The sequence below is a fragment of the Grus americana genome, chromosome 4, assembly GCF_028858705.1.
Source record: "Grus americana isolate bGruAme1 chromosome 4, bGruAme1.mat, whole genome shotgun sequence".
Classification (NCBI taxonomy): domain Eukaryota; kingdom Metazoa; phylum Chordata; class Aves; order Gruiformes; family Gruidae; genus Grus; species Grus americana.
In genome coordinates this window covers 9323093-9351062 of record NC_072855.1, presented here as the reverse complement: position 1 = coordinate 9351062, position 27970 = coordinate 9323093, and the positions used below count along the sequence as shown (strand labels likewise).

The following is a 27970-nucleotide window of genomic DNA, read 5'->3' as shown; positions in this document are numbered from 1 at the left end:
GCTGAATCACGAGGGAATGTGGATGTATGTACACCAACCCCCAATTTCTGAGTACCTACCGCTAGCGTTAGACACTGAGGTAACCTCCTACACCTCTGAAGCACCCAGCACAAAAATCTCTGGGGAAAATGATGAAAAAGACACTCAACTCTACTGGTGTCAAATCATAGCACCACCGAGGGGGGTTTAACTACCTAGCACCACGTCGGCAAGCTGCTCTGGGCAGGAAGAAAGCCAAGGACTGACAGGACCTGAGGAAACCACGGAGGTGGGTGCGCTTTAAGGTGCTATTAGCTCTAACAAGCTCCCCATGGTGCTGGGTGGGGAAAACGGACTGTCTTTCCAACGCAGGCCGAGCAAAGAAGGAGCACAAGGGGCGCTTGCACGGGCCTGGTGTGGCTCAGCTCCCGCCGCTGAGGACCCAAGTTCCCCCACCCCCTCGGAACCATGGGGACTGTGACGAAAGAAGACGTGGTGCTCTGCCAGGCGCTGTGGCGAGAGGCGCGGCGGCCGGCTCAGCCCCGGGGAGGAAGGGCGGGCTGACAGCGGGGCCCTCAGCCCTTCTCCCGCCTTCAGCGACAGCCGCTCGGCGCGCCGAGCCAGTGAGGCGGCTCCCACGCAGGAAGGGGAAGGCGAGTGCCGCCGAGTGGGGGAGGCCAGCGTTCTCGGAGAGGAGGGGCGGGCTCCGGCCTGCCTCCGAGCTGCGCCGCCCGGCCCCGTGGTGGCTTGGCACCCCGCCCCTGGTTCTGGGCCCCCTCTCTGCCTAGGGGAGCCCCGGAGAAATTAGGGCGAACTTTGAGGAACAACGAGTCGAAGTTGACAGAAAAGCTTCTCCGCGGTGAGGCGGCGCCATCTTGCAATACGGAAGAAAAGCCGTGTCGGGTGCCATTTTGCATCCGAAGGAGAAATGAGAGGAGCGTCACTATTTTTCGCTGAGTGGATGCCGCCATTTTAGGTTACGGCAGAATCTCCGCCTTCCCTAGCGCAACCTCATAGGCCGCCGCCATTTTGGCTTACGAACAAAACGGCGACCCGCAGGGGTCCTTACCCCCTCCCTTCCTCCCTTTAGGTGTCTTCATAAAATGCCCGTGGAGAATCCCCTCTTTTTTCGCCCCGCTCCCAAGATGGCGTCGATGCGGGAGAGCGACACTGGCCTGTGGCTGCACAACAAACTGGGCTCCACAGACGAGCTGTGGGCGCCGCCGAGCATTGCCTCGCTGCTCACGGCTTCGGTGATCGACAACATCCGCCTCTGTTTCCACGGCCTCTCTTCGGCCGTCAAGCTCAAGCTACTCCTGGGGATGCTGCACCTGCCCCGCCGGGCGGTAGATGAGGTGAGAGCTGGGTAGGAGCTTGCGCGGGAAGCTTAACCGAAGCGGGGTTCGTGTGTGTGAGGGGGAGAGGTCGGTCAGAGATGGCGCGAGGGGAGAAGAGGGGGCAGCGCTTCACCACCTCCCCCGCCCGCCCTGATTTTCACATAGAGGCTGTGGGGAGCGCAGACCCCGGGGCGCAGCGGGTACTGCCTCGCGCTGCCCCGTCCCGCGCGGCGGGCGGTTGGAGCGGGCAGCTGCCCACGGCAGCCCTGAGGGGAGAAGCTGAGCAGCGGCTGCTCCTCAAGGGCAGGTGCCCGCCCGCACTCAGCGTGGGGGTGTGTAGTGAGACTGGCCCCCACAGACGTCCCTCCTTCTCCCTTGCAGCCTGTCTTGGATGGAGAAGGAGGAGGAGGAAGGTCTTGGCTGGCAGAGCGGTCCGTTGAGGCCCAGCTCGGAGGACTGGTCTGAGGGGGAAAGCTCTCAGATTCCCCGTGATAAGGCAGTGAGTGCAGTGGAAGCTTTGCTGCTGCTCCTGCTCTTCGGGGAATCTCTGGTTGGCACTAGGCTTTTGGAAGCTGTAACCTCTCTTATGCCTCCACATGGACTCATAGGGCTGTGTTTTGATACATTCTGGGTGCCTTTGGGGAAGAGGGCTTTTCTGAGGCAGGATTAGGACAGAGTCATGACCATTTAGGAACAGTCCTCTACGTTAGGCTTCCTTCACTCTGCTTCCTTAATACTGGCAGCTGTGTAGGTGTCCCAAGTCAAACATCTCAGCTTTAGGAAGGACAGCAGCAAGTGCTGAAACTTTGGGAAGGGAAGATCTGGGGTCTGCACTGAACAGTGCTTTTCCCCACCTTCTTGCAGTTAGGTCTTGCTTGAGGAAAATAGCTATGCTTTTTTTTGCTTCTTTTTACCTTTCTGAGAACAGCTGATGCTTTCCTTTACTGTCCTACCCCAGCTAATAAGCCGGCTGGCTCGAGTCTGAGCTGGCTCTGCAAGCAGTCATCATAGATCCAGAAAAGCTTATTCATTTGGCCCTGGACCATACCTCATCTGCAGCTGGCTTATTCTTACCAGTAGGTAGCTACTGATGTTTGGGGCAATAGCTGCAGAATGATTGGGAAACATTTTCAACCAGGCTTGAGGAATTTCTCTCCTACTTCCACTGTGTATGGTGTTGGTTCCTGGTAACAATCATGGAGGTGGTGTATAGTTAATCCTCACCCTGTTGTGTAGAGTATCCTCAGCTGTGCTTGCACCAGTCTGTTTCTTGGCTAGGACACAGCTGCTCCTTAGGCTTAATAAACATATATATACTAGACAGGGTGTGGGGAGATGGTATGTAACTTGAATTATTGTATACTCAGCTTTTGTGTACTTCTAACCTGAAAATACACAAGCATCACATTTAAGCAGTAGTTCAGTGTGTGTCAGTGTCTGTCTTGCCACGTGCATCTATATGATTGTTCACTGTTCATGTAATTGGTGTTGCTTTAAAAAAAAAGTCAGCATGTTTACTCAAATTTATAAAACATGACATCCATGTTTAATGCACAAACTGTCATCCTTACGTGTGACAAATGCAGCTGTGTTTTGAACAACCAGCCAAGGCCAGAAAGGGGGCTGGGGAGCTATGCATAAGCTCACATGAACTCTGAGTGTGCAAAATTCTTCCGAAGTAGAGTGAAAATCCCGGTAGCTTGGAAGAAATGGGTTTTGCAATGTTTAGGAAAAGCTAACATACTAGCAATGGTTTTAGATCAAAAAGAGCTTAAAAAAACTTAGGGACCTTCATAAATAACACTCATGCCAGCTCTTTGAGGGAGCAGAATTAAAGCAAATGAAGTAATTTGTTGAAATGCTGCAAGAGTGTTCAGTAGGCAGGTAAAAGAATTTTTAAAATTGATTCTGAGGAAGATGGTAGCCAAGCAACTTTACTTGATCTGTGCTTTTGTTAGCCATGGAGATAAAGTGTATGTAAAGAAGAGCAAGTCAGTTGCTATGCCTTTTAGAGTATTGTTAAAGTGATCAGTTGTGTTCCAAATATGAAGCTCTTGTTCCTGCTGTAAGAAAAAAATATTGTGGGATTTGTCACTACGTTGACAGAGTTTGTGAATTCAATCATAAACTTAATCTTTCATTGTAAAGAGACTGCACTTGATCAAGATCTAGAGATTTAGCATATTTTCAGTCCTTTGCAAAGTACCTGTAACAATTATTTTAGGGATATGTGATTTTTTTTTTTTAACTGAGAGGAAGAGCTTGAAAATGGTGAAAAAAAAATGCTAGTAGGTCTGCTATTATCATTATAGACTTCCTTCTGTAAATGGTAAAAATAGCTGGTGTAACCAAACTGCTGACAGAAAGGGATGTTGTCTTATTAATACTTACCGTTTGTGGTGAGTTTGCTAAAATAGGTTGTATTTGTGAAGACTTGTTACATAACTTACTGTCAAGATTTTGGATATTTTAACTGGCATTGGGTATCTTACATATGATACCCAGAGCATAGATAAATATATATGTGTGTGTTCAGTAGATGTGTGCTCAGTATATTGTGGAGTGCTGAACATGGTGTCTTTTTCCTAGCAGAAATACACCCGTGTAGGATACCTGTAGCTGCCTGGAAGTAAAATCTGTCATTTGGAAATCCTGAAAATGATTAGAGTTAACTGTGAAAATACTTCATTAGTGTCTTTGGAAAGTGATATGTGTGTCTTCCATGCCATGTGCCAGTCTGTATCAATCATGTGAGAAGCACTGAGCTGGTATTTGGAAACTTAAAGTATTGGAAAATATGTTGCATCAGCTTTAAAGCTTTGGGAATTTCAGTAGTGGATGCAGGATATGTTACTGGTTTGTTACCTAACACATTAAACGGTGTTCTGTGATATTTCCCTCTCTAGATAACAGGTTGGACTTAGCTATTTTCTCTTAAATCTTTTTCTTTTTTTCTCTTCTCTATAATAGCATTTTCACTGAGGCACAGAATAACATGGAAACCATTTGGGAGCAGACATCAGAATAAAAAGTTATGAGGGAATGAAGAAAAGTGTGGTGGTATTTAGTTTAGAAGGGGCTTAATTGGCTGCTGGTCCTTTCTAAATCTCTGCAAAAGCTTCAGTCTAGACAAGTGAATCTTCAATGAGCTCTCTTAAAAGTTCAGTCCTTTGCTTAAGTATTTTTCTTTTTCAAATGTAATATCCTTCAATTTTCATAATGTTTACATTCAACACTCCAAATATTGTATAGATACAAGTGATTTAATCCTCATAATACTCCTGTGGGATAGGTAATAAATTTTTACCATGCTGTGAACCTCATTACTGCTTGTTTGTTCCCGCTGACTAATAAGAATAATTGGCTCCCATTTTAAGTTAAGTGTGTTTTGTAGGCAGTTATCAAAAATATCCTTTCCTGCTGTAATTCTCTGGGCAGAATTTGCTAACTCTTGAATCTCCCTGCCTCCCAGCTTTTCATCTGCTAAATTTTTTTCCACATAATCATGCTTATTTGAAATGATGCCTAAAGCTCAGTGTAGTGCTGACCAGAATTTCAGCTGTGAATTTGGCAGAACAGTTACTTCTGTTTATTTTGTATATTATGTTCTTGTTAACCTGATTCACAATGGCCAGTGAAGTTTTCTTTTTGTCCGGCATTTCATGTATTTGTTCAGGGTTAGAGTGCGATGTTACATCCAAGTCTGGAATGAGAACTGTGTACTTCTGTGCTCTCTGAATTACCTTGAGAGGAAGATGCTGCCTATCCTGGCAGTGGCCTGCCCTTTTATTACTATAGCTGCAAGAGAGCAAAAGTCAGGACTGTTTCTTCTTGCATATTTATGTGAGGGGTCCACTATTCACGCAAGTGGGAATTGTGGAGTACTAGTGCAAAGGAATAAGAGGGTGCATGACGCTTGCCTTTCCCCCTGTGTTCAGAACAGGCAGGCTGCTGTCCATCTTTCTGGCATTTAGTGTTTTTTCTGTGATGTAATATAGAATCATAGGATGGTTTGGGTTGGAAGGGACCTTCAAGATCATCTAGTTCTAACCTCCCTGCATGGGCAGGGGCACCCTGCACTAGACCAGGTTGCCCAAAGCCCCATCCAACCTGGCCTTGAACACTTCCAGGGATAGGGCATCCACAACCCCTCTGGGCAACTGTTCCAGTGCCTCACCACTCTCACAGTGAAGAATTTCTTCCTAATACCTAATCTAAATCTCCCCTTCTTCAGCTTAATGCTATTCCCCCTTGTCCTGTCACTCCATGCCCCTGTAAACAGCCCCTCTCCAGCTTTCCTGTAGGCCCCTTTAGGCACGGGAAGGCTGCTGTAAGGTCTCCCTGGAGCCTTCTCCAGGCTGAACAGCCCCAACTCTTTCAGCCTGCTTTCATAGGAGAAGTGCTCCAGCCCTCTGATAATTTTTGTGGCCTCCTCTGGACTTGCTCCAACAGCTCCATGTCCTTAAAATATGGTATATCTTAATCTAATATTACTCTTGGCCACTTCTACATTTTTTCATGATTAAAATACAAAACGTATACAATAGTGATATTTGATCCATCCTAGTTTTGTATCGTGTAAATATTGATACTGTACATTTGATGCAATGCTTTTAGCTTAATGAAAACACTCTATAATAATACAGATACCTATTAAATATCACCTTCTCTATGGCCCCTAAAAGATTAAAACTTGATTTGGTTTGTTAGCCAACTGTTGATGTAGTTGTCTAAAGGCATAGTCACATATATTAACTTAAGCATAATATAAAGCAAATTAATGGAAATACTTTGCAAGAAGTCATTTTGGAGCTATCACTTTGTGTGTTTCTAGTAACATTTCCTTTTTCACCCCTTCCCACGGTGCTGTTTGTGTATTCTTCCTGCACAGCCATTATTAATCTCCCTTTGTCTCTGTTCCCAGACTTTTTCCATCCTGCCTGATCCTTTCTTGTTAAATGTTTCTAGTCATGCCCTGTGCCTTTTTATTGTGCCAGCAGGCTGAGAAAAATACTTAAGATCCTTAAGTTTTAGATGAGGAATGCCAGAACATGTTGCATCAGATCTTGACATTCATGCTTAACAGGATGCTGGTTGGAGCTGATGGGACTCTTACTGACCCAGTGTTGCAATCTTTAACAATTAAGGGCTTGGGATTATGGCTGTGCTTTGTAAAGTAACAGAAAAACTGTACATAGGGTTCTCTGTTATTTTGAATTGCATTTCATGCATTCTCAAACCACAAACTTTTTTCAGCTGCCAGTTCAACAGCAAACTGGGAACATATATTTAAATTGCCATTTGAAGACAAACCTGAATCAAAACTCAAATCCAGGCTTAAGTGCAAACCCATATTCAGGCAGGGTCTCTGGTTGGCTCACAGTATGTGTTAGTGTGCTTTGCCTCCCTGTGTGTGACATGGTTTCACCGTGTTCTTTCTGCCATGAGGCCTTATGATAATGTTATTTGCCCAGTGCTGGGCAAACAAGTTGTTTCTGGGCTCCTTTCTTGAAGGAGCCAAAGTCATGTGAAGCAGAGGGTTGTGGCTTAAGTAGGTTGCCTGAACTTTACCTGCCCTGAGAGCAGTGTGGATATAACGTGCCTGAACAAGAGCTCCGTAGGAACATACATACTATAGGTGCATAGCTCTGAATGCTCTGAATTTTTGGTATAAATAGGAATTTTGTGGTGCAGATATGAAGGGTAGATTGGGAGGATGTGGGAGATGTCTTTCCTCCAACTATTGCCTGAGGTTGCTTTGATGGAGGAAGTTACATTCTATATGCTTACCTGCATTAGTGTAGCCAGATGAAAGCTTGTGAAGGAGCCATAGCTTCATCAGCTTTCATGGCATGTTTTAAATTTTCAGGTGTTTTGTGTAAGTCGGTACTGTAATTCCTATAGGATAGATAGGCGATTAAAGGACTTTGTTTCAATAGTATTCACATTCATCCTCATCTGCTGCAGTAGATGTGACTTGTGATGAGTAGTTTAGGGTTAGAATAGAGAGATTGACAAGTCTGCGTGGAGTCTAGGTGGATTTTTTTATGTTTACTGAGAAAGAAGTGAGTAATAGAGGACAACAAAGACTAGAACCATAGAAATTTATTTTCTCCATTGGGTAAGTGTTGGTTAAATTTGACAACATGTTAAAACAGTGCATGGTTGTGGTTATGTGGCCGGTTTAATCCAAAGCAAATCAGTAGTGCTGCTGAAGGTGACTGACTGTTGCAACGTCTCCTTTCTGCTCCACTCTTTTTGTGGTTCTAGTGTTTGTGTGATTGTAGTCAGCCACACTAAGGGGCCAATCAGCCTTAAAGCTATAGGGAGATGCTCGTTTTTGGTCAAATGAACTGATCTGATTTGTTTCACAAGCACGTTAATCTGAGCACTAAAACATGCAAGGGGTAAAGAACAAACGGCCCCTTTGTAACACTTTCTAAAGTGAAAGGGCAATAACATTGGGTGGGTGAAAGGAATTGAGAAATGTAAATATGTTTGTCTGCCTCTACTGAGCTTTACAAGTGTTTGGGGGGGGGATGGAGAGCAGAAGCTTAATTTTTATTTTAGAGTTGCATGAATACAGTAAGCTTCTTTTATTAAACGTTTTCATATAAGAAAAGGCTGCTTCTAAATAAAGAGAAAGAAATGCAGCATAAAGGTGAAGATTAATCTCTTGTCTCCCTGTGTTCAGAAACATGTAGACTGTAACTAAGCTATATGTGCCACAGTGGGTTGTGAAAAGTCAAAATTCAAGTATTTCCTTATACTTTGCTTGTAAATTCTTCCAAGTTAATACTACACAGATAGTGTATGTCTAAATACTTCATTTAACTTTACTGTTATGTTTTGTGACTTGATAGACACACAGTACACCTCAAAACATCTTAGTTCTGTGAAGCTAATACTTTAATGCTTACATAAAAGTTTCTTACTGAGAAAAAAAGGGAGTGTTCGGTCTTTATTTGGGGGGTTTAAGCTTACCTGTGAATGAAGTAAAACAGCTAGTTTAAGAGATTCACTGTGTAAACCCCTGACTCTAATCACCTTAATTTTCATTCCATAGTGCCAACAGACATGTTGATCAGTAATTAATAAAAAAAAAATTGTCATAGTAATTTAATCTTAGGCATTCTTTCCCCTTTTTCAAGATAGGTGCTTAAAGAAAAATAACATTTCTGACTATAGAAACTTTTGGGTAGATGGATGGTTACTTCTGGCATATTAGAGGGTTGGGTGTACTTCTGTAATATTTAGTTTTTGTCAAATAATACAGTTTTGATTGGCATAAACTGCATTATTTTGGCCTAAGTTTAAGGAAAATTTTGAGGACTTATTTTATGTTCATATGATGCAGATAACGATCTGTCTGCTGTATTATTCTGTAGCCCAGAAAGGGACACATCTTCATTTAGATGCCTGTTCTAAGTAATTCGTTGTGTTCCAGTTGCATATTCTTATAATTGAATATAAGATGTGGGTACACTGGCAGCTCAAGTGTAAAACGTAAGGAGACAGTAATGTAAGGATCTGGCCTATTGCTTTTAGTAAAAATATTCTGTGCCAAACAAAACTTCTAGCTGCCAAAAGCTCAAAACAAACTTGGGTTAAATTGACTGAAAGCAATATAATAAAAAAATTATCTTGGTTCATTCTTTACTTAGTTCTAGAGTTAATGTATAACTGTGAAGCAGTCTCCCTCTACCCTTCCCCATTAGTAAAATATTGTGCATGTTTATGTTATTGTCTTTTTTAAATAAAAAATCCAATTATAAACTGTTTAAAACTGTTTCCAATTGGCTGATTTTCTTTTTCTTTTTTTGTTAGATGAAAGGGGCACTGACTGAAATTATCCAGCTCGCTACCTTGGATTCAGACCCCTGGGTCTTAATGGTAGCTGATATTTTAAAATCCTTTCCAGATACTGGCTCCCTTAACCTTGATCTTGAAGAACAGAATCCCAATGTTCAAGATATTTTAGGAGAGCTTAGAGAAAAAGGTAAGCCCTTTCTGTCAGTGAAAATTACAGAAATAGGATGCCTTTTTTCAGAAATAACCTGTTGTTTCACAGGCAAACTTGCTATCTTAACTGTATTGATATCAGGACAAGCAGTATCCCTTGTCTCTTAACTGCCATAGTTCATGACCTGGCATGCTAGCGGAACTGTGATATTTGAGGAGTGGTAACTTCTTAAACTATCTTTTCACGCATCATCAGAACTTCCACGTCAGGTATTACCCTGTTTGTGAAGGGTGACATACAAATTAATGTGGATTCATTAGTATTGTAGACAGGCTGTATGTGCACTGATAAGTAATAACTGACTGATTGCAGCTAAGTAAGTTGAGGTTTTTCATGTATTGCTTTGTCTTGTATGTTATAGTACCAAAGATGACAGTAAGGCTCTGTTTCTGCAGTGCTTGTGTGGACAGCCTTGTCCCGTGTGTATGGAAGCACCACCGTTGTATTGGGCAGGTGGGGTGCATCTCTGCTGAAAGTCCTCTTCCAGCCAACAAATGATAGGTGCTGTGGGGAGACTGGATAGCAAGAAGAGTTATGCTGCTGATGTCTGACTATCTATGGATTGCCTAGGAACTGAAAATATTGACTCAGCCGCTTGCACAGTTGCTGCTTCAAACAATGTAGTAAATGGTGATGCAAAGTTACTCCTACCTCAGTGGGTTTGATTTAGCACATTTCCTAGAAAAAGCCCTCAGGTGTTGACAGACATGGTCTTGGAGTTAGGATTGCAGCAGACCGATATTGAAATGACTTGGAGGTGGAAGCATTTTGTTTTTTCTTTCTATAAACAAATGATCACTTGTCTGTTCACACTTTTGGTTTGGACTTTTTGTTTAGTATTTTCCTTTTTATGTATAATATTAAAGGAATCTGAGAATTCAATCATTTTAATCTTCTTTGACAATAGTAGCATATTTAAGATTCCTATAATTTGACTAGGTATAATTAACAGGGAAGCTCTTATGAAGCTAATGTAAAAAACCAAACATTCTAATAACTAGTTATATACTGTGTAATAATTAAAAGTAAATTACTCTTGGTGTTTAAGCATGTAATCTAAAATTTAAAAACACCTGCACAGTCTAGTTGTAAAATGCTTTGTAATTAGCTGTCAAAGAGGTGCTAATACCCATGTGTGCTGTGTTAACTCTTTATGCAGTAAGTGAATGTGAAACTTCAGCTATGTTGCCGTTGGAATGCCAATACTTAAACAAAAATGCCTTGACAACACTAGCTGGGCCACTTACTCCCCCAGTGAAACACTTCCAGCTGAAAAGGAAACCTAAAAGTGCTACTCTCAGAGCTGAACTCTTGCAGAAATGTAAGTAGTGCTATAGCTAGTTAAGATTGAGTTACAAATTAAATGGTGAAAGGAAAATTTATGTTCAGTCTTATTCTCCAGTATGGGAATATTCATTAAAATTATTTGTTATAAGAGCTTTGGCTGACTTTTTTTTTCTTTGATGGACTGATGTGTGTGGAAGAGCAGATGCAAGTCATTCTGGCCATGATTACATTAAAATGCTAATCTTGATTTAAATGCTGTTCAGATTTCAAGACATACAAAAAGCTGTAGCTTTTTAAAGCACAGATATATAACCTCATGGGTATATTTAACAGTCAGTTGTGAATACTTGTGAGGGATAGCTTTGGTTAAAGTTCCTGAAACAAAACTGAAATGAGAACCTAGTTTTATTTTGCAGTACTTTTTTACAACAGTGAGCAAGAGCTGCTAACTAATGCTTTCTTTTGCTCAGTATGGCTATATAGGGTGTGAAAGCCAAGAGGATTTTCACTAACAAAAGGCAACATATGAGTACATATATGTATTGGTAGTGACTTGAACTAAGTGATCTTAAAATAGTTTAGTGTGCCTGCTGTTCTGTTGCAGCAGCTTGCTTCCTCCTTGCAGTGACTTGAGTAGTTGGTCTGGTTAAATACAAGATTTGTAACTTTTTATGATGTTATATAGAACTTTAATTATTTAAATCTTTGAGTAAATTGCCTACTCCAGTAATTTATTCTAGTTTAGACCATCTTGTCAGTTGCATAGCCATATTGGTTTTGCATTTTTCTTCAAATACTGTGTTTACCTGGCGTAAATGACCGGGTTTTTAATTAAAATATAATTCTTTGTTGCTATTCCCATCTTTTTATATGTTAGTTAATCACATTTTATATAAGAAGCAATATATTGTATTTTTTTCAGCACAGATTCTGGAATAACTAAAGCTCTCTTTCTTTTTAGCAACAGAAACTGCACAACAGCTGAAGAAGACTGCAGGAGTGCCTTTCCATGCCAAAGGCAGAGGACTGGTCAAAAAGATAGATACAACAAGTATGGTTCACTTTCATCACTTCCTGGAAAGAATATCTGATAACATAATCTTGATGAAGAATAAAATTAATCTAGTTTTTACAAAAAGTTAATTCTTTTTGAAGCAAAGGATTTCTTCCATTCTGCCTTCCTCTCTCCTGATATTTAAATGTTTCTGACATGTCTTGTCAGTAAGAACAAGAGTGTGGGGGTTTTCTTAAATGGCAAGTATATCTGCCATGCCTCTAAAATGTATGCAGCTAGATCATGCCTGTAAACTTTGGTAAGAATTTAATTTGCATGACTCCAGGAATAACTCCTGACTAAGCCATGTTGCTCCGAAAGGGAGCAGAGTGGATCACAGTAATCTGCTGTGCTCTTTGAAGTGCTGTGAAGCAGACTGAAACTACCTTGTATTTGAATAATTCCTCATGGAGAAAGAGGAGGGGATGGTGCGCTCTCTGCAGCCAAGGCTGTGCAGTGGGTTCTATTTAATGGACACCATGAAGCTGTATAATCGTTCTTTAACTTTGCATTAATAGATTCCAACCATTTGCCGAAGTTCCTGAACTGCTTAAACTTTTCAAATAAGGTTTTGACTAGGAGAAGGAGGAGGATTCAAAAATTTAAATCACTGCACAGCTATAACTTTTCTGACCACCAAAATGATGGTGAGGTATAAAACTTGAGTGATTGCTTGGTGTGGTGGCTAGAAGCTGTGTCAATGCTATGTAAGATGTGGTTTCGAGGACCAAAGTTTAGCCATGTGTTCCTGCAGGAAATGCAAACAGTGTAGTTGTAGTTTGAACTAAAAATTGTCCCAGTATAGAAATTGGCCATTCATTCTCTTTGGAGTTCTTTTTAGCCATTGAACTAATAAAGCTAATTTTTAGACTTGGCCTTTAGAGCCAGGTGATCTTTAGAAATAAGAGTTATGGAACCAGCTGGGGTTTACTCTTCTGAAACTTCCTCACAGTGGTCAGAGAGGATTGTCCTATGGTGAAAATGTTTTCTAGTACAACATATAGAGGGATACAGAGTATCTAACCTCAAACTGAAATGCAGTGTTTATCTTCAATTTGTAGGTTATGATGAGATTGTCAGGAAGCTCAAAGACCTTATAGATATATATACGCGTCCCTAATTTTTTTAGCAGATGATGAAAGAATGCTGTCTTCAGTGCTTACTTTTCTACCTCACACTTAATGTTACATTGTAAAGTTGGGGGAAAACAGTTTCTTATAGGTGTAGCAGTTTCTGTTGAGTATTGAGACAGCAGGTTTTCTGTTTGCAATATAAACCCAAGTTGGATCCTCCTCCTTGTGCAAACAACAGCTCCAGAATTTCAAACCCCTGTGTGAAGCAGTAATTTGCCTTTCCAGTAGATGATGAGCCCTTTAGCCCTGCAGGGAAGCTTGTCTAAGAATCTTTGATCAAATACAGTTTTACCAAGTAACTTGATCTTAAAGTTCAAAGAGCAACTTTGTCAATAACTGGATTCAGAACTTTCATGGCCAATACCTTTTTATGTGTTCAAAGTTTATTTGTTAGAAATAAAAAAAGCATCAATGTACATCGGAAAAGTATCTTGTGATAGCAATGTACCTGTGTACAACCCCATTCTACATTAAATAATATTATCTTAGAGACTAGCTCTTACTCCATGTTTGAAGCATAAAATCTGATCTGACCTTTGAGGAACATTTAGTGTATTATAGATGCTTACTTATTATAAACATTTGAAATTAAAGGGGAAGGGGTGGGTGCATTAAGGGAAAAAGCCAAAGAACTAATTAAATATACACTACAGCTGTAGCCTTTTTTTGATCTCCCCTAAGCACCACTCAAAGGAATACCAAAACAAGCTCCATTCAGGAGTACTTCAGCACCTAGTGTATTTAGTCCATCTGGAAACAGAACTCCTATTCCTCCTTCAAGAACACCTTTGCGCAAAGAAAGAGGAGTAAAGGTAGGTGCCCTATTTCTTAATCTTTTGCTTTCCTGCTCAGTTCTCCTTCCTGATCTAAAGTGAATTTCTGATGCTGTTTTGAATCAAGTGTCAATATATTAAAGAAAAAAATTAAGGACAGTATTTAGAGATCAACTACATAAATTTAAGAACGCTTATTAAGTTTTCTATGCCCTTTTTTTAGCTTCTAGATATCTCTGAGCTGGATATGGTAGGTGCTGGCCGTGAAGCAAAGCGAAGAAGAAAGACATTAGGTTGGTATAGCATGCTATTTCAAAGGCTATTAATGTACCTGCAAATAGGACCTAGATTTGTATGACCATTTTCTTCTTCATTTGTTAAAACTCATCTTCAGCTAAACTTTAAAAAAGGAGGAGGGGGGAAAAGAAAAGAAATAAACCCAAACCAAAAACACTTTAAGGGAAGATTTTAGCTTTTTTTTTAATGCTGCTAATCATATTGCCATGTGCTTCGGTAATAACCTGTCTCAGTTATATGAAAGGATTGAACTAGCCAGTTGTGCTTTAGGAAGCACATAGGTGTGTACTGCAATTTTTGGAGATATTTTGGTATGCTTATTTCTACTGGCTGTATGGCCAAGTAAATTAATTGAAAGTAATGTTGAAAAAACTTAGTGCTCTCCAAAATTCTGGCTGAGAGATCTTAAAAAGTGAATAACATCTGATATACTGCTCTCAACTCAAGTGACAGGGCAGTGCTCTACTTAACCGTAACAAGAAGATAGGCTGGGCAGCGTATTTGCCCCAAAACAACCTTTTTGTATTTGTCACCAAAAAAATGAGTACCACCTCAGAACAAAATCTAATTGCAATTAAATTTTTGCTTGGATTTTGATGCTTTCTAGTATCACAAAATTAGCTATATCTTGATGGATATACATGGTGGTTTAGCTCAAAATTGAGTTGATCATAAAATTGTGTATGAAGATTACTGTATCTACCAACCTTTAAGCATATACCTCTTCAAGTATGTTTTAGCAGACTGAGAAATGAATTTTTATGATTTTGTTTAAACAAAGTACATCTAATTCAATATTGCAGAAAATTTCCTTGAACTGACTTCTATTTTCATGCAATAGATACAGAAGTTGTAGAAAAGCAAGCCAAAGAAGAAACAGTAGTAGAAAATGCTACCCCAGATTATGCTGCTGGCCTTGTGTCTACACAGGTAAAATCAAACAAAGCCAAAACAAACAAAAAAACTAACAAACAAAAAAAGATGATGAAACCACGATGCATGTTATTCTAAAACACTTAACCACTGTAATGATATTTTACTAACTTGTTGAAATATGCCTCTTAATGGAATTTTGAAATAATTATGTAAAGATTTTTACATTATATTTTCATCAAACTAGATAAAAAAAATGCAGAGCAGGATGAAGGTAAAGATTTTGGTTGTTTTCTTGTTGCTATTTTAAGTTTGTGATGAGGTATGGCATTTTGTAAGTGAGGGTTGTAGTCTCCTGTCATAGATGAAAAGGATAAGAGGGTGCTCTGACCCTAGTGAGGTAGAATCATTTTCAGGAGTTCCTGCAGGCTTCACTCTGTACCTGTGCATCCTTTGTGACCCTAGTGGAATAGTGTCCACAGAAGTCTCTGTGAGGAGCACTTCTCAATGATTTATGCCCAGGAGGGATGGCTGAACGTAAGCAGCCAAGTAAGAAAAAGTGTCTTTACAACTCATCTGTCTTCTGACTTGAGAAAAGAACCTATACGCTAGTACTCTTCTGTGGTTCTTTTTTTCCATTTTTAGCTTGTAATCTTTGAGAATTGATGTTCAATCCAGAAGGCAGCTTTTTCTGATGTCTCCAAACCTGTATGTAACTAGGCTTAGACAGTCCCATTACTACTGGAAGGGGAGGAGAAATACAGTGGAACTGATATCCATCCAAATTACCCATGGCTTATAAATTTGTTTTTCTTAAAACCCATAATGTTCAGAGGTAGCCATTCCTTCTCTTAACAGTCTTTTTTCCTATCCTTTCAGATATGGTGCACTGGAAAAACTGTGATGCAGCTTTGTGTTTTCTGAGTCAGGACATAGCTTTTTACAATAATGTTAGGTTCTCCCCCCACTTCTGAGTTAGAAATTGTCTATTCCAGCAAGCCTTGGCCTGGATTTAATTTGGACAACTGGATCCTTTAGATACTAACAGATAACTTGAGGCTGCTGCACCCAGTATTTGCAAGCCTCTTGGGATGATAGAAATCCATCTCAAATCTGAAGTGTCGTCTTTTGTTCCAAATTTAAAGTGGTCATGATTACCTCTGCCTCTAAGTCCGTGTATTGACATGCAATGCTTGCCTTTGGAGAGCACTCTATTTAAATAAAGATCTGTGGTTTGGTTGGTGAGACAGGCATTTTTTACCTCTAGAGTCTAACGGTAAGCACATGCAATGTTGGTCACATGGTTATGGGGGTAGCAATATATTGCATGTATGCCAAAACCAACATATAGGCAGATATTGGTAGGCCTGTTAGGATTGAACGTCATTGCCTGTCTTTCTGCAGAACGCGAAGATGATCTCTTTTGCAAGCTCCACATTTTACAGAATATCCATCTTTCTTTTGTCTAGTAAGGTTGCCTTAAATGATTTGTCCGCTAGACTTAATTTCCCCCAAATTTCTTTCCTTTGTCAGCCCCTTGTGTTTATAAGGTCTTCACAGAGATACCATGCTGTTGTCTTTGTGCGCGCAATACCCTGTATAGTTAAGTACAAAATACGGCATTTTCTTTGGTTTGATCCTAGATGTCACCCGTCATGTTGGTGTTGACTGCCCATTGCAGTGGAAACAGGGTTTTACCTGTGCTTTTACTGCTGCCTTCTGCTTGCTTATAGAATCGTAGAATTATTTAGGTTGGAAAAGACCTTTAAGATCATCAAGTCCAACCATTAACCTAGCACTGCCAAGTCCATCACTAAACCATGTCCCTAAGCCCTACACCTACACATCTTTTAAATACCTCCAGGGATGGTGACCCAACCACTTCCCTGGGCAGCCTGTGCCAATGATTGACAACCCTTTTGGTGAAGAAATTTTTTCTCACATCCAATCTAAACTTTCCCTGGCACAACTTGAGGCCATTTCCTCTTGTCCTATTGCTTGTTTACTTGGGAGGAGAGACCAACACCCTCCTTTCAGGTAGCTGTAGAGAGTGAGAAGGTCTCCCCTCAGCCTCCTTTTCTCCAGGCTAAACAACCCCAGTTCCCTCAGCCGCTCCTCACAGGACTTGTTCTCTAGACCCTTTACCAGCTTTGTAGCCCTTCTTTGGACACACTCCAGCACCTCAATGTCCTTCTTGTAGTGAGGGGCCCTAAACTGTACACAGTACTGGAGGTGCAGCCTCACCAGTGCTGAGTACAGGGGGACGATCACTCCCCTACTCCTGCTGGGCACACTATTTCTGATCCAAGCCAGGATGCTGTTGGCCTTCTTGGCCACCTGGGCACACTGCTGGCTCTTATTCAGCCAGCTGTTGACCAACACCCCCAGGTCCTTTTCTGCCGAGCAGCTTTCCAGCCACTCTTCCCCAAGCCTGTAGCGTTGCCTGGGGTTGTTGTGACCCAGGTGCAGGATCCAGCACTGAGCCTTGTTGAATGTTATGTAACTGGCCTTGGCCCATCGATCCAGCCTGTCCAGATCTGTCTGTAGAGCCTTCCTTCCCTCCAGCAGATCAACACTCCTGCCCAACTTGGTGTCATCTGCAAATTTACTGAGGGTGCACTCAGTCCCCTGTCCAGATCATTGATAAAGAGAAGTGAGCCCTGGGGAACACCACATAAGTCCCGGAGGCCTTTGCATTCTCCTGGGTGATATTTTAGTAGGCCTTTTGCCCATGAATGAACACAGGTTTTGGCTTGCTAATAGTGAAGAGCATGTTTGCTCAGGCAGAAGATCACTTATTTTTTCATAGTGTAATTCTTCAGAAGGTACCACCTGCATAAATTTCATTGTCTGGTCTCCACACTGAGGAGACAAAGGAACAGCAGCCTGACTCTCTTTGCAGAAGCACATTCTCAGTATTTTTTACTGGCTCAGATTGTGCCTTTGGAAGCAACTTTGATCTGAATTAGGGGAAATAAAGCTGCTTTTTCTCTCTTAGGGTAATTCTAATATCTGAAATTTGTATAGGGAGTTGAAAGGGCAAACTTGCCATAACTGAGGAAAGCATAATTAAGTTCCCAAAAGGAATATCATAGCAGAACTAATGTTGAAATTATATTTAAAATGCAGAAACAGCACATGAATATATGCAGTGTGGCTATAACACTTTCTTTTCTGTTTTGCAGAAACTTGGTTCATTGAACAATGAGCCTGCACTACCTTCGACAAGTTATTTACCTGCTACCCCCAGCGTGGTGCCATCATCCTCCTATATCCCAAGCTCTGAAACGCAGCCGGGTAAAAGATGCTTCTTGACTTTTGGGACCTAATACCTCCAAGTCTCTACAGTTTTACTGTTTAGGTCTTATTTACAGACCTACTATCCCTCAACTAATGAAACGTAACAGTCTGAAAATCCATTGCGGGAACCCAGCCTTTGACTTTTGGGTAACCAGACATGTCATTTAACCTAAATAAAGAAAGTGCTTCTTGTTTTTAAGTCTTAAAATGACTACTAGTGAAGTCAAGCAAGCAAAGCAATTTACTGGGTTTTTTTTTTTCTTACACTGTAATAGAAAATCCAGTATTTTTTTTAATTCCTAAAGAGACACCAGTAATACACATAGGTCTAGAATACGTACTCCATACATCCATATGCGTGCACCTAGGAAATAGTTGCTTTCAAGAGTCAGATACGTTTATAGAGGCAAGTACATATTGGCTTTTGCACAGGCTGGGATCAAGCCATCCATTTTCCTTTTACCTTTTTATAACAGTCTGATAGATTATAGCTGAGCTCCTACATATTTTGAAAAGTGCTACATTAGGCAATTTCCTAGAACTGAAAATATAGTGAAAAAAGCATTCATACAAATACTTTATTTCTACACTTTTAATGGACTTGGTTTTACTTTTCCTGCTGCATGTAAAGTATTAAAGTAATGTATCAGTTTGCACTAACACATGTGCATGACTGGGATTCCTTACCAGACCTTGCAGTTAGCAGAGAGCCAATGTTTCAGTTTAATGCATTATTTTTACTCTTCCTTGTTGCGATTTGGTACTGTAATGTTTGTCTTTGTGAGCTGTGGCATGTGGTTACTATAGAAAAATGCATATGCAAAACCTAATCACTTGGCCCTGAAACAGTTCAGAATTTCTCTGAAGGTCTATGCAAATCTTTGTCTGGCAGAAAATTGGCATCTCCAGAAGGAATGCAGAGCACATCGGTGTTGTCAGCAGCTAGTATCATTTTCCAGAGCCTTGGCATTGTATTCAGCAGCAGGAAAAGCCTGGTTTAAAATTCTCTATTGTCTTTGTTCTCTATTTTTTCTAACTTATTTTTTCTTTCTGGAGTATGGGATGTCTAGCTTTTCTTATGGATGAGGAATATATAACTGTTTCCTTGATATAAGATGCACACAGATGATCCACAGATTTGATCTCATATAATCTGAGGTTGCATAATTAAGACATGTTACTTTATGCAAGTCAGATATTCTGACATGAGAAGATGTCAGTAATAAGACTTAAGAGATTTGTACAAAATTAAGGAGTAACTAATTGTTACAAGTGTTTGTCTTAAGTGTTCACTGTCCTGTTCAGCATCTTGCTGGATAATAGCCATAACGTTAAAACCAATGCTGTATCTGTGCCTAGATAGGCAGTGGTAGACCTCATTCTCTAAAAATCTGATCTGAAAGGCATCGGTGTAGTTCTGGTCTGTTATTTGCCTTTTAGTCTACTGTGAACACAATATGGATAGGTTAGCTTAAACCTCATGAGATTCGTAAAAGGTGCTTAAGCAGCTGTGCCTGTGTCTAGGAGCTACAACAGTGTAACTGTCTAGAGTGTGCACTGGGTAATTACTGTGCTGAACAGATGGTAACTTATGAAATCACAGTAACTTGATCATATATGTAACCTCTACTTGCAGCCACATTTGGAATAGTAATGCCCTTACGTGCAGGTGAATGGATCAACTTTGAGAAATAAGAGTTGGGACTTGTCAATACTGTGGGGTTTTAACCCTCTTAGCAGTCTAGTGTTTAAATAGTGAGTCATTTGTGAAGACTGCATTTAATTCTGTCACCTGTTTTAAGTATTTGTGTATTTTTAGTATTTGTTACTGGCTGAAACTTAATTACCTTTGGAAGCTGCTGCTACATTCGGTAAAAACTGACGAAATATTTTTATGGTTTTGGCTTCTATGTAACAGTACAGCAATAATCCTGGTAGGGTCAGAGTACAGTTATTATAGCAATATAAGCCAAAAAGCAAATAAAGCCATTTCAGTTTCGTAAATCTGATATCCATTAAACCTAAAATATGCTGCTAAATGTAGTATAATCCATATTGAACAGCTAGTCACTCAGTTGTCTGTCTATTGCTAAAGGTAATTGAGTGGAAAGAGCATTAGGTCTTCAATTTTTCATAAAGATATTAGATGGCATATTGGATCATGGTGCTAGAATGGAATATTCAGAATTTTTAGTTTTCTTTAAAGGCCATTGGTGATGGTAATCCCTGTTTTGTGAATTACAATGTTTTTAATTATCCTAATTGGTTTTTGCAGCTGGCTCTGCACGAGAGGCCTTGCAGACTAACAGACAGACTGAAGAGCCTGCAGCTCCAAATGCTACCACAACTCTTCCTGCACAATTCAAACAAAGAACACCCATGTACAATAGTAACTCTAATCCACCTGCAGCTACACCTACCTCGCCCCTAACACCTACTACACCTCCTGCCATTTCCCCTGCAGCACAAGCACCGCAAGTGGCCCCCCAAACTCAGCAACAGCCACCACCGAAAAAAAGCCTTTCTCTTACAGTAAGTAAAACCAGTTTCTTTTTAACTGCTGCTTTTGATGTAGATTGAAAATGCAAATTTTTATTATGATCTCATTTAGTTATGTTGCCAGTTCCTGCTGGTTGGATCATGGAGTGGTTGAGGCTGCTTTTTTTTTTTATAACCAAAGATAACGAAAATGTTTTGTAGCTTTAACACTGCTGTTTTAAAAATGTTAATCACAGCACTTTTAGTTGTGCAGTGTTAATGTTAATTAGATGTCTTTATTTACTGGTATTTATTATGTAAAATAATATTGTGTTACTCAAAGAAATTGGGGAGAAAGGTGTATTTCCAGCAGAGCTGTTGCCCAGCCAGTTGCATATAATGTAAGCTGTGAAAAAGGATCTGGTCATTGCGGTGGTAGAAGATATCAATAGATTTTTCTAAGGCAAAAGCTTTTATTTCTTGATCCCCCTCACCCATTACATATCTTTTAAAGCCTGAGAGTGGAGAGGTGGCTAAACTCAACAGCAATTACTTATGTCTTGAAGCTTCTTATTGCTGGTATGTTGGTATATATTATGTGCATGCTTGAAATTAAGCAGATGACTAATTGAAGATGCAGCTGATTTGGAGACTTTGCCAAGTGCATCTAAGTCTGGCTTGCAAGATCTGAATTTTAAGAAGCTGTGGATGACTTTTTCTTTTCAGTAGCTCTACTTCATTTATTAAAGAAAAAAAATCCCTCTGAAATTATTGCAAGCACATGTTTGTTGGACCGTAGAGGAAGTGTTGGGGCTTTTCCTTTTTTTTCCCCCCCATTGTTATAATGCAAAATTGATAATGTAAACGTTAAGTCTCTTAGCACATGTTTCTGTAACTATTTAAAGATTTTTTTCCAGTTTTAGAAATCAGTTGTCACTGCTGTGAGTGTTAGGTGTAAGCATTAAAGAGAGAAAGCCTTGAGGTTAAGCCAGGTTTTGTTTACTTTTTGTAGATCTACAAACTTCCACCGTACTCTTATGCTTCTCTGTGGGTATTAACAAGGTTGGCAGTGTTTTCTCCACTGGAATTCACTTGTTGTATCTGTTGCAGAGGGAGCAAATGTATGCTGCACAGGAAATGTTCAAGACTGCAAACAAAGTTACAAGGCCAGAAAAGGCTCTTATACTTGGATTCATGGCAGGATCTAGAGGCACGTATTGAGATTAATTTAGCTTGCTTTGAATACCCAAATCTGAAATACAGCCTAGCATTTCTAAACGTGCGTGTATGGGTGCAACACTCTTGTTTTAACTTTGCTCTGTATGTACTGGACTCTGCTTTACTCTGCACTGTACGTAGTTTTATGGATTATAGTTCTAACTACCTGGAAATAGGTCTTCGGGGTCTCTTTCCAGTAGTCAATCTGTCAGAGCAGCTGCTAAACACAATACGCACCTAACTGAACACATTGAATATCACGGCTTAGGGGTTGAGGAGAAACAAGGCAGCCAGTCAGAACAGTGAACAGACTGGTGAGGTCCTAGTAGTCTGAGATCAATGAATCTAAGTTCTTTCATGGCAAGTTGAGGTACAGAGCCTCTTTGCTAATTCCTTAGCATTAGAAATGTAGCCACTGTTGTCTCAAAGACTTTAGGTAACCACAGGTGCTGTGAATTGCAGGGAGGCAAGCTGTCTCATAGCTAGATCCTGTCATATATTGGCCTTGATAGACCAAGGCTGTTTTACCCAGAAGATTGTCAGATGTAAGATGAGAAGGGGCTTAAGAGTCCTTAAGCGAACTCTATCATCTGCACTAGCTCTGGTTTCTAATTTGGTATTTGAGGGCTCTTATCGCTGGAGTCTAAATGTGGCTCACACATTTGGATTAATGTAATACATTATTGAGGATGACCAGGGTGGAGTTACTGTGGTGGTCCCTGGGCTTTGAGAAAATTCTGTGTATCTTGCATTAATGATGGTGCTCTTAGTACTAGATGCTACTTCAAATTACAGTAGGAGGGTGTGCTTTATTATTTGCATGGATAGTTTTTTGTAATGCAAAGTAAAATAGTATTTTGGAAATGTGCACGTGTGTTTTCACATATGCATATATAGATAAGTATATAACAACATGAATTCTTTCAGTGATAATGTCAGCACCTTCTGAAGACTGGCCAACTATGATATTCTTGAGCTTCCTGAGTGTCAGTTCCAGTACCTTGAAATGTAATATTCAATACTTCTACAGGAATGAAACTGAGTCTTGGATGAGTGATTTCAGTGAAGCTGTTTAGGCTTCCAGAACAGCTGAAAATTGTTGAGGCTTTTAACTACAAAATGTATCCCAAACAAAGTAACTGGTAATTCAAGTTTACCAACCATCATTTAAATATAAGCTTCTCTTATGGTTCTTGAGGCAGATGGAAATGACATGTTTTACTCCCCCTTTTGTTGTTGTTTCAGTAACTTTTGGGGTTCATCTTTTGGAGCCTGGTTTTGTTATCCTTAAAACTCAGTCTAACTTATGGAGGGAGGAAGCTCTTTGGCTATGTGTATTAGTGACATTACTTGCTCAGTTTTCGGTTTGGGGGTTTTTGTTGGGTTTTGGGGGGGGGGGGTATTTTCAGCATAAGGTTTAGAATCTTCATAAAGTGCTCTTTACCTTTCTAATAGAGTGCTGAAATGTATAATTTGTTCCTATTTTTGTTTTCACAGAAAATCCTTGCCAAGAGCAAGGTGACATCATCCAAATTAAACTTAGTGAGCATACAGAAGACTTACCAAAGGCAGATGGCACTGGCAGCACCACTATGTTGGTTGATACGGTCTTTGAAATGAACTATGCTACTGGTGAATGGACCAGATTCAAGAAGTACAAACCTATAACTAATGTTTCCTAAGAGATGCAGCAACAGCAGACTGGACCAAATCAAGCTTAGAGTCAACCAGCTCGTAGTGTCAACTGTACAAAATGGCATTCGTGTGTACATTTCTTATTACCCTCCAGAGTAAAAGTTGTGGCTCTTCAACTTAACTGGGCTCAGTGAACACAGAAGATGGTGTCAAACTCGCTTTTTCTTTTTTAAATTTTGGGAGAGGGAAAGGTGATCTTAGGGGGGAAAGCTGTTGGTGTGTTTCTGTTTTCCTACAGTTCAAAATGCTGGAAAAGGAGATCACAACTGAAAGATTACAGATGGGAGCAGTTTACTTCTGAGTACTGGAAGACTATTGCGCAGTCATTCATGGTTTACCATTAAATGAGGGCACAGATCTTTATTGTAAAAAATATTTTCTTTGGCTACATGGGTTCTATTGTAAGAATGGACATTTAAAGCACCACAAGTTGGTGCTTGATTATTTTGTAATTCAGCTGCAGTATAACTAAATACTGTAGGTGGTAGATGTCCAGTGTCTAATGGTACCCACTGTATGTTTAGCTTGCTTATGCTTGGGTCATAGGATGGGATTGAGCAGCTTTAACTTGCTATACTGTCAGTGTCCATGCCCAGCATGAGTTAATCTATATTTGGCATTATTTGAGATTGAGAGAAACTGAGTATCATAACTTTCTGGGAAAAAAAAATAATTCAAAATTAAGGAAAAAAAGTAGTTGTGGCTTGTAACTGCAGGAAGTGATAGTTCTTTACCATGTGAGTCTTAAGGTAGAAGTTGAGCTATGGCTCTTGCATAGCAAGCCCTTTGAACAGCATAATTTACCTGGGATTAAGTGAAACTATTACATCTCAAGACCAATTGCAGCTTAATTAAAAACAGCCCTAGAAATGGTTGAATGACACATACTTGAATGTAGATGGCTGGGAAGATTTGTTGTCTTGAGGCAGTGTTAATTATGTATGTTTGAGCAGTCATAATGTGTTTGATTGCCAAGCCCTGATCCAAAAAGTTTTGAATGACTGTAGCTGAGGTTCTTACCAGTGTAGTTATATCGGTATAATCACTGATGTGGCCACAATTATACTGGCATATAAATGTGCCGTATACTTGTCCTCTTCTAGTAGAAGTACATTTTTATCTTTATAACTGTGTTCACACCACTGGTATAACCTGGCTTTAATAGTACAAGTAAAGCTTGTGTTTATTGAGGGCTTGTGTACATAGTTCAGGATTCATCCTTTGGAGACTTGGTTTCATCATTCGAAGGAAACTTGGATTAAACATCTGGTTTCTTCCAGTACTTGTACGTGGAGCTGTGCTTGGTTGGGAATAGTGCTTAGAAAGAAAAAAGACGAAGATGAGTAGCATAATGGTTGGTGCTGAGGAGGTACCTTGGGCTGACTAGAGGTTAAAGTGGAACTCTTAGGACAAAATGTGGCTTTTTACTTTTTTCTCTGAAAAGAAAGCAGACCAAATCCCGTAAGTACACTTATATACTAACCAAGACATTTAGATGATTGATTAGAGTCTTTTTATATTGGGGAATTTTTATTGCATTTTATTTTTAGTTTTTCAAACAAATCATCCAACAGGGCAAGTATAAATAATAAGAAAAATCTGTGTTCTACAGTGTTTTAAGATGTGACCAAAAGTATAGATTTCTTAACTTTATTTAAGTAAATATACAGAATGTTCTAGCTCCTGTAGTGGGCAAGTTATTTGATGGTACCTGCTACTATTATGGAGTGTTGTGCATGTATTAGTGTGAAAGTTACATAGAACTGTCACACTGGGGGCTCTCCTCCACTTAATTATCCCATTTCAGAAGCAATGTAGATTATGATTCTGATTGCAAGTTTTTTTTCTTTAAACAGCTAGAAACCAGCCTGACAAATGAGGATGAGTAGTGGGTTTTATTTTTTAGAATGAGTTCAGTAGAAAAGCGTTTTCATGGTTATAACTTATTTGATTATAGTATGTTACACAGTAAGGGCTAATAAAAGAATATGAAAGTATTCATCTTTTAAAAGAAAGGTTTAAAGAAAAGTGACATTCCTCTTTTTGTCTGCATTCAGATTTTTAAAGTTTTCTTGTGATGACCAGTTTTCTGTAAACATGTATGATACTTCTGTCTTAACTGTTCCTGCTTGCTAGATAAGCTGCAAGTACCAAATATAATTTTTAAGAAAACTTTTAGAAAACTGGCTGACTTGAGGGGCATGTACTGTCATTGTAAATTGTTGATGTGTAAGATTTTGCAATTTAGTAGTGATCAGGAGCTGCTGCGTGATGGCTCTTTTGGCTTACTTGAGATTAATGGGGGTCCCTTGGTAAACTTTCTTAGTCTGCAGAAGTCTGCATTTCGGACCTGCGCTGTCGGGATAGAGATAGCTGTCCCTCTCCTCTTCAGGAAGCCCTTCTAGAATGCAGCTGAGTCATTTGAGTGCAGTAGCATGTAGGAAGCTTAACTGTGCTGCTACCTATTTGTATTTGCTGCATAACAAAGTTGGTCTCCCAGGCCTGTTTGCCTAAAGTCAGTCATATGCAATAAATCGAAATTTTAAATAGAAGCGTAGTATATTTTTAATTCCGTTAAGTGATTAGGATGAGATAATTTAACACTGCAAAAATAATTTATTTTTAAAAGTGACTTTATGACCCTCAACACCAGAGCATTACTTCTATTTCATCTGTGAATCTAGAATTTTTTTAAATGCCTAAAGAAAGGGAAGTTTTTGTATCGCTGTTGAAGTGATACAGTAAGAAGTAAAACTATGTGGAGCTCTTTGGTTCAGAGAATGAAATCATTGAACAAGTGGCCTGAAAGTAAGGATAATGCCAGACAATTCAGAAAGGGCAGCATCAACATTTAAATTCCAATAGAATGGGTTTGTTGCATACAGAACAAAATCGGGCCCTGGAACTTAATATTTTTGGTCTTGAATATTCAGTCACTTGGATGTTCGCTGGATTCTGTTCAGTGAGGCTCAATGTGTGCTGTAAGATTAAACAAAACCATTTGTTGACTCTAGAATGACTTGCAGATGTACTGACAAATCAGTCAGAGAAGTAGTTCAGAGTTTTCTTACAGCTGCTTTTTTTGTGTCCTTCCCTCTTTACCTTTATCCAAACATGAGGCTTTAGGAAATAGCAAGCCCAAACTTACGAAGTGCATTAATGCACTTCAGCAAGGCAGGATGTCCCAGCTCCTCTTGCCCTTGCTTGTAAAGAAGCACCTGTCTGTGCAAGCCTGAATTAGCTTATTTGATTTCTAGAGCATGGAATATTGGAGAAAGAAGCAATGGAAGTGGCTTGTGTTTTTTCCCTGTCCAAACTTTTTATTCTTGGGGAAGAAAACACATACATGTGTACCTAGGCTGCTTCAACAACTTGCCCTACAGCAAAGGTTTCTTTAGGCTACGTTTTCTTTCATGAGTGCCGTGAGGACCAGAAAGAGTGAAGTGAGTGTAATGAAGGTATGCCCAGGGAGGATGCTGATCATAGATTCCATCTTCCTTTTAGAAAGAACGTTTTTTCCTACTCTAGTGCTCTGTAGTTACCTCCATACAAGACAGTCTAGGCTTAGTATGGTTAACACTCTAGTATTGGGTCAGTATTTTGTGGGTTAACTTGGTTTTTCACTGGTAGCTTTGCCATTTAATCTTTCAGTTAAATACCATAGGATGCTGGATGTGATGGGGAGGAGCCTTCAGTAGTTGCTTGACATCGCTGTGTGAAATCAGTCACTTCTCTCATTAAGTTGTGTCAAAGCACAGACCACTTGTCTACATGAAAGAAGCTTGAGACTTTGACATTATACAGTTCCAAGAGTGAATCACATTTTCATAGTAAGATCTGACTGGAAAAAAAGACTAAAAAATGTTAAGCCAGAGCCCTCTGGGAATCTGGTGCCTTTAACAAGAACTGTCATTTTGTAAAATGTTACATCTATAGCATAGCCCATATGTTTTCTATTGTTTTTTTGTACAGTTGTAAATTCAAAATATTCTGTCTTTGGGTACGTATTTTCAGTGTAATACAGTATGTATAATAAAAATTTAGATTTTCTAAGGAGATTGACTGCTACTGTTTTTAATAATCAAGTTGCGTATTGTACTAACAGTTGAATCGGTGATGAGTATTGCTAGCCTGAGACCAAACAGCCAAATTGCATGATAATGTGTATTTTAGACTGTCACACTGAAATGCATCTACAGAAGCAAAGTTGACATTTCAAAGCTGACACATGCTGGGTTTGCTGGTCAGGATATTTGTGAGTAGGAGGTGTTACCAAAATACCTGCTCTTGCTTTCTGGGTGGATTCACTGAAAGCTGATTAACCTTTGTGTGATGTCTCCACAGTGTGTGGGTGTGCGTAGACTGAGGCACTCAAGCCACAGTCTTAGACCTGATGGTACGAGGAAGGCATGCCATGCCCAAGTTCTGTGTGGCCCATGTGGCATGTATGAAAGTGTGATAGAAACCCTATTTTTTGAATGCCTCCTTTAGCTGAATTACAGCAATGGCCTCTCTCTGAGTGC

The 27970-nt window shown here is 40.0% G+C and overlaps 1 protein-coding gene across 2 annotated transcripts; it reads left to right on the top strand.

Moving 5' to 3' along the window:
• Window positions 1–495: 495 nt before the first annotated feature.
• Window positions 496–27503, top strand: NELFA (negative elongation factor complex member A). Of its 2 annotated transcripts, XM_054824165.1 has the most exons (12): window positions 630–955; window positions 1070–1334; window positions 9144–9315; window positions 10499–10660; window positions 11588–11677; window positions 13495–13625; window positions 13810–13879; window positions 14725–14813; window positions 17942–18053; window positions 20332–20588; window positions 21645–21744; window positions 23250–27503. In XM_054824165.1, the coding sequence occupies exons 2-12, from the start codon at window positions 1083–1085 to the stop codon at window positions 23432–23434; spliced, it is 1620 nt and encodes a 539-aa protein (XP_054680140.1). In that variant the 5' UTR covers window positions 630–955; window positions 1070–1082; the 3' UTR covers window positions 23435–27503. The 2 variants fall into 2 exon arrangements, with proteins under 2 accessions (XP_054680141.1, XP_054680140.1); XM_054824166.1 differs by having other exon boundaries at window positions 496–1334.
• The last annotated feature ends 467 nt before the right edge of the window (window positions 27504–27970 follow it).

Excerpts from the sequence above, each read along its gene's own strand:
- NELFA (XM_054824166.1), top strand. The coding sequence starts at position 1,083 with ATGCCCGTGGAGAATCCCCTCTTTTTTCGCCCCGCTCCCAAGATGGCG. Across the intron at positions 1,335-9,143 it reads CCCGCCGGGCGGTAGATGAG|ATGAAAGGGGCACTGACTGA; the intron begins GTGAGAGCTGGG and ends TTTTTTTGTTAG. Across the intron at positions 21,745-23,249 it reads ATTCATGGCAGGATCTAGAG|AAAATCCTTGCCAAGAGCAA; the intron begins GCACGTATTGAG and ends TTGTTTTCACAG.